Source organism: Nicotiana tabacum, chromosome 15, assembly GCF_000715075.1.
Source record: "Nicotiana tabacum cultivar K326 chromosome 15, ASM71507v2, whole genome shotgun sequence".
Classification (NCBI taxonomy): Eukaryota; Viridiplantae; Streptophyta; class Magnoliopsida; order Solanales; family Solanaceae; genus Nicotiana; species Nicotiana tabacum.
This window is the reverse complement of record NC_134094.1, coordinates 3,163,562-3,176,081: the sequence shown is the minus strand read 5'-3', so window position 1 is coordinate 3,176,081 and position 12,520 is coordinate 3,163,562. Positions and strand designations below refer to the sequence as shown.

General features: G+C 38.2%; 1 protein-coding gene across 1 annotated transcript; it reads right to left on the bottom strand.

Moving 5' to 3' along the window:
* Positions 1-4,510: 4,510 nt before the first annotated feature.
* Positions 4,511-12,089, bottom strand: LOC107791489 (AT-hook motif nuclear-localized protein 5). Its single transcript, XM_016613576.2, has 5 exons — positions 10,780-12,089; positions 9,669-9,736; positions 8,804-8,935; positions 5,164-5,325; positions 4,511-5,020 (listed from the first exon to the last, which is right to left on the bottom strand). The coding sequence occupies exons 1-5, from the start codon at positions 11,225-11,227 to the stop codon at positions 4,805-4,807; spliced, it is 1,026 nt and encodes a 341-aa protein (XP_016469062.1). The 5' UTR covers positions 11,228-12,089; the 3' UTR covers positions 4,511-4,804.
* Positions 12,090-12,520: the final 431 nt, after the last annotated feature.

Sequence of the window (12,520 nt, the reverse complement as noted above, 5' to 3'; positions counted from 1 at the left end):
TTTCGTTAGCTCCGTTAGGTGATTTTGGACTTAGAAGCGCGTCTGGATTCTGATTTGGAGGTCCGTAGTAGAATTTGGCTTGAAATGGCGAAAATTGGATTTTTTGGCAAATTTGATCAAGAGTGAAAATTTTGATATCGGGGTCGGATTGGATTTTTGGGGATTATAGTAGGTTCGTGATTTTATTTGTGACGTGTGTGCAAAATTTGAGGTCAATAGGAAATGATTGGATAGGTTTCGGCGTCGTTTGTAGAATTTGAAAATTTTGAAGTTCATTAGGCTTGAATTCGGATGTAATTCGTATTTTGGAGGTTGTTTGAGGTGATTTGAGGATTCAACTAAATTCGTATTGGATTATAAGACTTGTTGGTATGTTTGGTTGAGGTCCCTGGGGCCTCGGGTTGATTTCGGGTGGTTAACGGATCAAAGTATGATGTTGAATGATAGTTGAAGTGTTGTTCCTGCTTGTGTAATCTCACCTGGGAGTGGGAACCGTAGGTGCGAGCTCACATAGGCAGAAAGGGCAGCGCTAGTGCGGAACTTGAGGCAAGGCAGCAGATGGTCGCAGGTGCGATGCTTTTCCCGCACCTTTGTGACCACATATGTGGTAGTAGGATCGCAGAAGTGAAAGTGGACTGTGGGCTGGGCTTCGCAGAAGCGGATACTTCCTCGCAGGAGCGGAATTCTTCGCAGAAGCGGGTGACTTGTTCTCACCCGCGAAGCCGCAGATGCGGGTAAATGGCCGCAAGTGCGGAGAGCCTGGGCAGAGTGTTTAAAAACAACTTCAACATTTTGGACTCGAACTTAGGCGATTTTGGAGAGGATTTTCGAGGGGATTATTGAGGTAAGCTTCTTGTACTCATTTTTTATCATAAATCTTGTTTCCCAATTGCTCCCCCCCACCCCCCTCCCCAAAATTGTGTGGTGTTGAGGTGAAATTTGGGGGTTTGAGGCTAGGGATTTGGAAATTGAATTTTGGGGATTTGAATGAACATTTGATGTCGTCTTTTGATAAATTTGGTATGGTTAGACTCGTGAGTGAATGGGCTTCGGGTTTTGTAACTTTTGTCGGATTTCGAAACATGGGCCCGGGGGATGGGTTTGAGCCAATTTCGCATTTTTAGCTATGATTTAGTACTTTTCTTGTGGAATTGATCCCTTTAGCCTATATTGATTGTATTGTACTACTTGTGGCTAGATTCGGGACGTTTGGAGACCGATTTGAGAGGCGAAGTAGAGATTTTCTCGGTTTGAGGTAAGTAACGCTTTCAAACTTGGTTTTGAGGGTTCGAAACCCCGAATTATGTGTTAAGTGATTGGTATTGAGGTGGCGCACATGCCAAGTGACGGGCGTGGAGGCGTGCACCGTGAGAATTGTGCCTGATTGATTTCATGGCACTGTATAGTGACTTTATCTTGTTGATATCCGTGTTTTCATTAGTGATAAAGTAATTGAGTTGTCAATCATACTAGGTATCATGTTTAGGCTTTATGCTGGTACTGTTGGGACTCCTAGTGGTCGTTTTTTATTGTCATCTCACTGGTTTTATTGATATTATGTACTCGGTCATGTTCATGCATTTCATATCATATCTCAGTCTCAGTTGTTATTTATTGATACGTCATATCATTGTTTCGGGCCAGTTTTCATGGTATTGTGAGCCCGTGAGTGAGATCGGAGAGATTCATGACTGAGTGAGGTTGAGAGCCTGATTATGAGTGACAGTTATGGGATCGGGATGCACGTCGCAACGGTTATACTGATTTTATGATAGCGCTTGGGCTGTAGGAGCCTCTCCGGAGTCTGTACACACCCCGAGTGAGCGCGGTTAATATTATTGAGGGATGGATCTTCCCTGGACATGGATCTTGTTCGAAGTACTTGATACCTGGAGATGGATCTTCTCCAAATGGCTGGATTGGCCTTCCTCGGTACTGGGTGACTTATAGTCAGTGATGTATATGTTCTGGGATGGATCTTCCCTGGGCCGTATGGGCCATATACAGTACCGAGTGGTTAAGCATTCGAGAGTGTGAGCACATGAGGCTGACAGCATGGTGCATCACATACAGCATGTGCATTGGCATATAGAGATAGCAGAGTTATATTCTTTACACTGTTCGGATCTGCTTCACTTTACTGTTTGAGTTGTTTATTTAATTTGAAAGCATGCCTACGTTTCTATTCAGTTATTTCTTTTTTATCTATACTAGTTGAGTTCGTCACTATCTTTCAGTCCAAAGTTTGGACTTGTTACTTACTGACTTGGATATACTCACGTTACTCCATGCACCTTATGTGCAGATCCAGGCATTTTTGGTCACGACGGCGGTTGTTGATTGAGGCTTTAGAGTTCGGAGACTACCAAGGTATATGCACGACGTTCGCAGGCCTTGGCTCTCCTTCTTTATCGCTAGTTGTATTTTCAGTTTATTTCTCTAGACACTGTAGTCGACTGTATTCTAATTTAGACCCCCATGTACTCTGTGACACCCCATTTTTGGGATGGATTGTATCGTATTTTGGATATTTATGTTTTCAAAAAAGCTTCCCTAAATTATTAAATTGCTTCCGTCTTTATGTTCAAAGATTTTACTGTGTTGAGATATTGAGTTGTGGCTTGCCTAGTTCCACGATAGACGCCATCACGACGGTTAGATTTTGGGTCGTGGCAAGCTGGTATCAGAGCCTAGGTTACATAGGTCTCACGAGTCATGAGCAAGTTTAGTAGAGTCTTGCGGATCAGTACGGAGACGTTTGTACTTATCTTCGAGAGGCTGCTGAACCCTTAGGAAAATTTCACTTTCTTGTACTCTATCGTGCGGAATTGATTCAGCTTGAAACATAACTCTTTGAATTCCTTCTACGCATTCGTGTGCGCATGTGAGCGCTCAATACCAGTTGTGCATCGCTGGCTTGTGATTCCACGAATGAGGTTCGAGATGAATATTCTGTGTTTTGGTGATTGGCCAGTTTGGAGGACTTGAGGCCAGGGTTAGACTGTAGCTTAATCTCGATAGTTTCGATTATGAAAACTTGTGGATTTGGACTCATGCGACCGGTAGTGTCCCTTTGAGTGGAAAATTGTGGCTCGATGAGAGGTCGAATGGCTATACGATGAGTATGATGACTGCGGGATGTGTTCAGATGGGTTAAATGTGACAAATAAAGTTTACTTGTGACTCAAGACCTTGCTATGGGGTATTTGATTTCTTTCTTGATTGACGTATAGTCTCGAGTTATGAGTGTATTGAAGGATTTTAACGTTGTTTAATTGTGGGACAAATTAAATTCCCATGTCTTGTTAATGAGTTTGGACTTAGGAAGATTAAGTACTTGCGTAGTAATTGTGGTTGCGAAAGGGTATAACAAGATGCCAATTTGAGGCTAAGCAGGGGGTTATCTCTTGCAGAGTAATCTATGTAGGTGTGTTCCTTATAATGTTGAGCGGGAGAGTTTCTATTCTACCAGCGTAGTATATGTGTCGAGATTTGAATTTGAATCTGGGTGAGGAAGCTGACTTGACTGTCAAGAGAATAAATGCGAGCTTAGCGGATGATTGAAGTACTTTATGGTTTGTATTACCTGAGCTCGTGAAGCATTCTCGTTGAATTGACTGCGGGATTATGACAATAGTAGAGTATGGGTATGGCGAGTTATCAGATGTTTTATTATATGGCTTTGAGCCAAGTGGGGGAGTTTGCTATCTACGATTTGACTGCACGATTATGTGATGTATTGGTTTTTGTCCGAGACATACTTGTGGATTAGTTATGACTTACAGAGATTGAGATTGAGGATAGACCCGACTGGTCGTTTGGAGCATTTGCACTTCGCTCGATAATTTGAGGGCATGAGTAGCTCCGTATGACTCGAAATTATTTTATCCCAACAAAACATGAGATAAACTCATCTCAAAATTAAACTCGAAATTATTTATCACTTATCTCTCGTACCAAACTAGCTTTTAAAGGGCTACTAGTGACTAAACTAAGAGCCCGTTTGGACATACGAAACTTTTTCTTTTTTTCAAAAAATTCACTTTTTCCCAAAATCAACATTTATTCATAAAAATTTTAATTTTCACTTGAATATGCATTTTGAAAATTTTCGAAAATTTTAAAAACTCCAAAAAATAATTTTTCAAAATTCACTCACAAAACTTAAAAAACAACCCAAAATTATATTCATGCTCAAACACAACTCTAATTTTCAAATACCATTTTCACTTAGAAAAACAATTTTCCCCCATTTTGGAATTTTACAATTCTTATGTCCAAACACCCGCTAAGTTTGAATAAAACTGCAAGCACTAGTAAATATTACATCTTTCCCTGCAACTTCCAAAAAACTTGTAGCAGATATTGGCACGCAGAATACAGAGATTAAGATCAAAGACAAACTCAAACTTTGCTTGAAAGTTGAAACCATCTAGACCAAAACTTCAAGTTTTTCTTGCCTTGCCAATTGGTTAGTACCCCGGTCAAATGCTTCAGTAACCAAAAAAAATGAGGAAAAAAGTGCATTAATCAATTTTGCTAAAATAACATGGTCCATCACACTTAACCTTCTAAAGACAGCAATAGTACAAATCTACTTCCAACCAACACAAACTTCTACCATTGCTATTTTCAAAAACCTAAAAGAGGATACTTTTGTTACATGAGTTTGTTAGCACAATCCATCAATCTACTAACGGGCAGCTAGTTAAATGGTTGAGTCGATCTCCTGCGCGCACGTTTCATTTACAACAACAGCACATATATACAAACTCTCTCATGTGTCCATTGAAGCAAATTATAATCATCCGCGCGTCAGGTCAATCTCAGGCTGGGAATTTCTTAGTTCAGGCCTTGAACTCGGCGGCCAAACACCAATTGCTGAATTTGAAGTTGGATCTTGATTCACGGTAGCATTAATCGGTGTAGATGGCTTTTCAGCAGACTCGTTCTCGCCTTTGGTACCGGTTTCTTGTTTGCTCTTTACTTTTGGACCATATACAAAGCTGCATACAACCACCTGTAAAAAAAAATTCAATTATTTGCTTGTCACATAGAACACAGAAACAGATACTTCTGATCTCCACGTCAAAGGTAGCGTGTCGGAGATTCGCATAATCCAAATATGTTATGAGCATGTTTTCACAAGAATCAACAATATACCTGTACAGGGCTGGCCGCAATGAGCCTACCACCAATGGCACCCCCGAGTACATGCCCATCAGGGCTGCTAACCGAGATACTTATACCACCCGTGCGATCACGTGGACCACCACTTTCAGAGACCAAGTATGAGCCAGACAAGCATAGTATCTCAAAACGACCCTGCACAACATGACGAACATTCAAATCTCAGTTTAATCAAAGAACAAGTTTCATTCCGCAGGGTCAAAAGACTCCCAAGGAAATGAGTAAATGACTTGCGTACTGGCAAAGGGTAACAAGAACAACAAACTTAAGATTTATAGGAAGACTCGACCATTATCCACCGAGTTTTGAACCGTGCACCAATGATCTTCGAGGATTTCTCGGTTATCAAAAATAAAACGTCCGATTTAATTTGAATCATTAGATTACTAAGGGTGGTCCACCAAAAGACAAACACCTGGCCCATAGGTTTTAAATTCTTTGAAGAATTTTAACACATCAGCTGATTTTCATCTCAAGTAGAAGAATTATGTATAAACAAAAGGTCTGCAGTAGAATTGTTAGTCCTTTCCGAACACTACATCGACATTATTTGGCAATATAAAGCATTATATTTGAAAAGAAATGTAAATTATAGCAGTCAGTGATAATAAACAATCTAAATACTCTTAAAAACAAGGTGTTATACTTGGTCAGAACTTTCCAATGTTGAATGGTTAATTGTTTCCACTTTCTATAGATATGTTTCTTTACTTAAAATATATCAACACTTCGTCACTCAATTGCTGAGTGATTCTAAAGTATCCTTACCGAACATGTACCGTGCCTCAAACAGTTAAAAGATCCCTGCGTGAAAAGGAAGGAGAAAAAGAAATATTGCTTCCTGCGACTAGGTTTGATATATAGTAATTGACTTACTGTGTGGTATATATGTCCATAATCCGGTAGCATCTATATCTAAAATAAGGTTTGTCATAGAATAGGTGATGTGGCACCTCTCTATGGCCAGCAAACACATTTATCTTTTTCTCACATTTTTTGAGAAAAAAGAACAGCAAAAATGTGAGGAAAAAGATAATGTGTTTGATGGCCATAGAGAGGTGCCACATCACCTACTCTAAGCCCAGTTTTATATTATACATAGATACTAACATACGGTAGACTTATATATCACTCTAGTAGATCAACTACTAGATATCAAACATCGTCGCGACAAGCAATATGTTCATTTTCTCCTCCATACTTTTTGTTTCATCATTTTAGCATGTTGTGGTTTCATCATTTTAGCATGTAGCCACCCAAAAATAAGTAATGAAGCAACTACAAAGGATATCAGAAGTAAGGTCTGTCATCTCCAGAAGCTTCTCTAGGGGAATGTCCCATAAGGGAAAAAAAGAGGCTAAGAGAAGAAGAGACGAAAAGGCTGGAAAAAAAAACAGGAGAAAACGAATGCAAAGTCACTTATCGGGATTCTTACCATTTTGTTACATTTAAGCAAATGGCGCTCTCTCTTGTTAAGTGTCTCAACCTGAGTTTGCTCTATGGATATTGTCAATATGCTTCGGTATACGATTAAAAGTGCTTTTTAACATCTTAGAAAATATGTTTGTAAAGTTAATTGTTATTTTACCTTTTTCAACTAATTGTTAATACAAAATACATTTTAAATGTAGATCAAGAGAACCTGATTATGGCACTTTAGCCAAGTTATAGAAAGCATGACCATAGGAATAAATTGTTACGGTATTAACAGAGAACATACACTGCTATGTCAATTATTAAGGATCTGAAATATATTTGTGCTTGACCCTTTATAATTTAGAGATCTTGTTTATAAGAGTTAACGACTATCCTGCCTAATTCGCATGATGTTTAAAGGAACAGAATACACATTTTCTTGTGTGTTTATACGTTAGAGTGGGTTGCTCTAGTGGTGAGCACCCTCCACTTCCAACCAAGAGTTTGTGAGTTCGAGTCACCCCAAGAGCAAGGTGGGGAGTTCTTGGAGGGAGGAGCCGAGGGTCTATTAGAAACAACCTCTCTACCCTAGGGTAGGGATAAGGTCTGCATACACACTACCCTACCTAGACCCCACTAGTAGGATTATACTGGGTTGTGGTTATACGTTAGAGTAGAGATCCTGATTTTAGGGAATTTTGTTGAGTATGTACAAGACGTAGTTGCCACTAAGTGGATCATTATCTAATTTTTCTAGATATCATGTCATTGGTGTTGCTTTATTTTCTGTTCATTCATACATGACTAAATGTTGATCTAGGCTTCCATGTTATGAAACACTATCCAATTGTATGGTTAGGAATGTATTATGAACTCGTCAAAATTATGAATATCTGAAATGACATTGCCATGTGAGTAAAACTCTCACTATTTTGTTAAGAAGTCTTTAGTTTGTTTAGATCATGTCCTAGGGGGGTTTAATCAATGCTTGACAATATGAAATGCTCATTTTTTTATATAAGATTTGCCTGAACTGTTGCTATAATGTATTTCCATTGTCTCAAAACTCAATTATCCGGGCATTAATACAACAATTTCATTATGTATGAAGCAATACGTATGTGTTGATATATGGAAGTTCTTCATTTAGAAGGTCGTGTTTTAAGAAAGATTGTTTGCCATGCAAGTTCATGTATGTGATCGAAGGAAAGTAGTTGTATTAGAAATCATGATCTTAGAAGGTATGTCATGTTTCTATTTGGCTAAAACGTATCACATTAGTGCGATGCTAGTTTGACATGAACTATAAAAAATGTTATGGTAGAGTTCATTCTCTTAGTATTGTATGGGTCGAGGAAATTAGTAGGATGTTATCAACCCAGGATTTCGGGTTGAAATTCGAGGATGTTAACAAATCTGAGCACTTAAATCTATACAAGATGTTTGAAGGCAGCAGAACTTGTTTATCCCGGGAGCGGGATAAGGCCTATGCTACCCCTGGTGTGATGTTGGCATTGCATATAATGGGTCGTGAAGGAATATCAGGAGATACTCTAAGTTAGACGTCAAGATTGTGAAGTCCCTTAGAAGTCGTCGATCTCTAACCCCGGAGCATTAGAGTTGGCCAAAAAGGTTCTGCATTAGAGAAATCCAGGTTTATATAACACCTACATCAATCATGGCTCTTCGCCAGTGCAGAACACCATTCAGTCTTGCCTCCATTCTTAACACTATCCCTCCACCAACAGCACTCAGAAAAGGTGAGAGTTCAAGAAACTCTGATTCAGTGTCAAAGTTTGCGATATGCTATTTAGAATTAACAATTAACATATAAGGATAAAAATTCTAAGGTAAGAACTCCATGATTCTCAAAAATATGCAAAAGTTCTTCACTTGACATGGTGTACATGTTATTAAGATGTTACAGTTAAGCAGTTGCACAACAAATAATCTTTTCGTCATCAATAACCGCATCATGTTCGCCTTAATGGATTTTCTTAAGTAATCCCCATTACATAAACAACATTTCTAATAAAGATCTGCGAGCTAACTGTAGCACTACACAAACACCAATAAGTAATCTAGGGTATATTCTGCTTTTACAATCGAAGGGATGAAGATCAACAATTTGGCTGAAAGGAAGCTTTTGAAAGTCCCAATACCAAGTAAATTATAAATTAATAAAAAGCACTCTAACCTCATAAGTGACAGTAGAACCAGAACTTGCAGGAGGCCGTAATGTTACAGCAGAAACTGCACCATTAGCTGCTAAGACACATAAAGCCCTCGGCCTCTGTTCCGCAAACGCCAGTAATTTTGCCGCAACATCCTGCAGACATTAAGGTACTATCTTATCTCATTGCATATACGGAACAGGCAAAACGAGCAAGAACATTTTGCATCATACAAAAATAAAATAGGCTGCAAAACTTTTGGCTGATTATAATGTTAAGGGCACACATATGTTTTTAGCATACAAAGACATAAGCTGCTATCATATTCTCATATTTCTGCGTAAGAACTCTTCCTTTTAAGAAGTAGAAACTTTAACTCTTCCTTTTAGAAACTTTGTGGGTGTCTTCCCAACAACATCAAGTGTAAACAAGGAGCCATGAGCTTATGTGAAATTATACAGAGCACTTCAACTTTTCAATGCAGTGCTGACCATATGGTAACATACCACAAGAATTCTCAATCATTTATGCGCCTAATTTATTTTTTTTAATAACCGTGGTGTCCGAGCCAGCTTGCACGCACCTCGACTAATTCCACGGGTAGGCTAATTCGACAGGATACCTGCCATCTCCCACAAGCAACAGGTATCTGGTAACTCTATCCACTAAGGCTTGGATAGATGGGAAAAAATTACCTAGTGTTTTTTGACTCCGCTAGGCTGGGATTTGAACCTGAGACCTCACATGGATCTCACCCACTTCATTGACCACTAGACCACACCCTTGGATGCCATTTATGCACCTAATTTATGCTAGTATGATTTCAAATGTACAAATCAACAAAGTAAAATAGGTAAAACTACTTTAACAAATGAGGGATGACATTACCTCTCCCACATTGATGTGTAAAACATGAGGGGTGAAAGCCAATCCAGCTGAATTATTCATCCATTCACCTGCAGCAAGCAATTTCTCTTCAGAACCACAATTTAATTAATGGGACATTTTCCGAATTACTAGAACCACAATTGGAAAAATTAATCGGCCAAGTTCAGGAATTAGCAATACTAAGTGAGCAGCGTTGCCGCCACCAGTCCTAACAGAAAAGATAATCATAATAAAAGAAAAACATAAGATATACAAATGATGTTGGTTTGTTCAAATAGCATTAAGACCTTATAAGTGGCGGAAAACATCATTTCAGGTATCTCCATACCAAGAAATACAAGCAAAGCAATTTGCTTCTCCAGGACACATAATAATAATAGGGGCGTCAAACTGAGTTTGAATTCCTCATAAGATTATGTTCTCCTTTTTAAATGTAAACAAGTTTCAGGCTGTAAGCCCTGGTTATCAGTGGCAAAAGCACCATATAGTACAGATTAGACACAATAACTCAAACCCCTAAACTCATACTCCCTCCGTTCCAATTTATGCGACACTCTTTTCATTGTAGTCAATCCCAAAACGAATGACACTTTTTCTGTATTTAGTAACAATTTCACTTTAAATGATTTATAACCACACAAATATCCATGACTCATTTTAAACTACAAGTTTCAAAGTTTTTTCTTTCTTTCTTAAACTCTATGCCCAGTCAAACACCGTCACATAAATTGGGACGGAGGGAGTAACAATTAGGTGATAATGAAGCACAACAATAACAATAAACTCAGTGTAATCCCAAAAGTGGGTCTGGGTAGAGTAGTATGTATGCAGTCTTACCCCTACCGCATGAAGGTAGAGAGGTTGTTTCCGATAGACCCTTGGCTAAGGTGAGGCATAGTCACATCACTAGTTGCTAGAAGATAATGAAGCACATAAATACAAAATATGAAAATATATCATCTCATTCCCAATGTAATGCAAATGTTATACATCATCTATACAACACTCTTTTGACAAGTACAAAATAGAACTCAAACAAACTCCTAACTCATCAATTCACACAACATTAATAGAATGTCAACCCATTAAGTTCAACCAACTTAGAACTTACCAAGTGGAGCTAATTGTTGCTTCCATCCACTTCCAGGAGGTCGGCCCTTGGCTCGCTTCGGCCCCGGAGTAATAGAGCCAGTTGAAGGACTAGATGACAAGGGTGATAGTCCTAATGACATTTTTGCCCCTCCATCAGGACCATATTTTCTTGGCCTACCTCTCTTCTTTTTTACTGGATCACTAGGTGAAACACTAGAGGCTACTACACTCATATTAATACCATGAGGAGCAAAATTATTAGGTGGTGGATTCTCAACTACTTGGTATGTATTAGAACTACTCAAAGTATTACCACCTCCTCCTACATTGGAGTGAACTACATTGTAACCAGGTGGTACAGGTACTACCCCTGTGGGTCCCGCAGACCCTGAATTAGACCCACTAATCCCTCTATTGAGATAATAACCACCACCCCCAGATAACACCATCCCTTCCCTTCCATCCATGCATTTACTCACTAAAATTTTCACAACTAAAAAAACTAATTCTTTTTTGCTTCTTTCTATATTCAAAAAAATTGAAACTTGAACATAAATTAGACAAAATTACTAACACTGCAACTCAAAATTCAACCAAAATAAAGATCTTAAAAACAATATAACTTTACACACTAAAATTTTCTTAACTAAAAACTGCTTCTTTTTGCTTCTATATAATACAAAAAGATTGAAACTTTTAACATAAATTAGCAAAAAAACTGACAAGGGCTTAAATGGGGTTTTTCAGAAATGAACTATAAAGCTAAAAACAAGAAAAATAAAGGGAAATGTTGGACTCTCCAGTAAAGAAAGAACAGTTGAGAAATGCTAAAGATTGAATCTTGAACTAAAAGAACTAAAAAGGATCACATATTAAAGCTCAAACTGAAAAATGTCTAAAATCTAAAACTCTAAAAGACAACTTAAGTTGTAGTTTTTAGTGAAAAAAAGCTAAACACTGAATCTTGAACCAAAAGAACTAGAAAAAATCACACATTAAAGCTCAAGACTGAAATATGACTAAAATCTAAAACTCTATAAGACAACCCCACGTTGTAATTTTGAGCGAAAAAAGTTGACAAACAGCTCTTTAGCAAAACAAAGATGAAAAAGAAAAAGAAAAATGAAACCCTAGATTCGAAGTGAGAGAGAGGAAAGAGAAGAGGGAGGGTAAAGACAAAAGTGCAATGAAATAGAAAAATTTGAGCTTTTCTTGATTTTGAATTAAAGTAAAGGAGTAGAGTCAGTAGATACAGACACCTTTCTTTTTAGACTTAGAAATAATAATATATTAATGGGGTTTTAGAGAGGGTTTCAAACAGAAGTCAGTGGAGGAGTAAGTTTGTTTCTGACTTAAGGGGTTGGCTTTAGAGGTCATTGGTAGACAGTTGGCTAAGTTGGGTGCACCTAACTAAGTATTAATATGTCTGTGTCAGTTTATAATACGGAAAAGGGCCAAATATGTTTCTAACGTATTGAAAATGACTCAATTTTGTTCTCCTTTCACCTATTGGATCATAAATGTCCTTAACATTAGTTTTTGGGCTCAAACTTATCTCTATATGTAACAGAAGGGCCAACAATACCCTTAACGTATTGAAAATGACTCAGAAATACCCCTTATTAACCTTTTGGTCCGCAAATACCCCTAACGTTTGTTTTGGGGCTCAAATTTACCCATATATATAACAGAACTAACCTAGTCAATTTCTTGACTTTAATTTCGCCATGTGGCATTTTCTTAATCCGCCACGTGTATTA

Excerpts from the sequence above, each read along its gene's own strand:
- LOC107791489 (XM_016613576.2), bottom strand. The coding sequence starts at position 11,227 with ATGGATGGAAGGGAAGGGATGGTGTTATCTGGGGGTGGTGGTTATTAT. Across the intron at positions 8,936-9,668 it reads TACACATCAATGTGGGAGAG|GATGTTGCGGCAAAATTACT; the intron begins GTAATGTCATCC and ends TAATGTCTGCAG. Across the intron at positions 5,326-8,803 it reads GTTCTACTGTCACTTATGAG|GGTCGTTTTGAGATACTATG; the intron begins GTTAGAGTGCTT and ends CATGTTGTGCAG.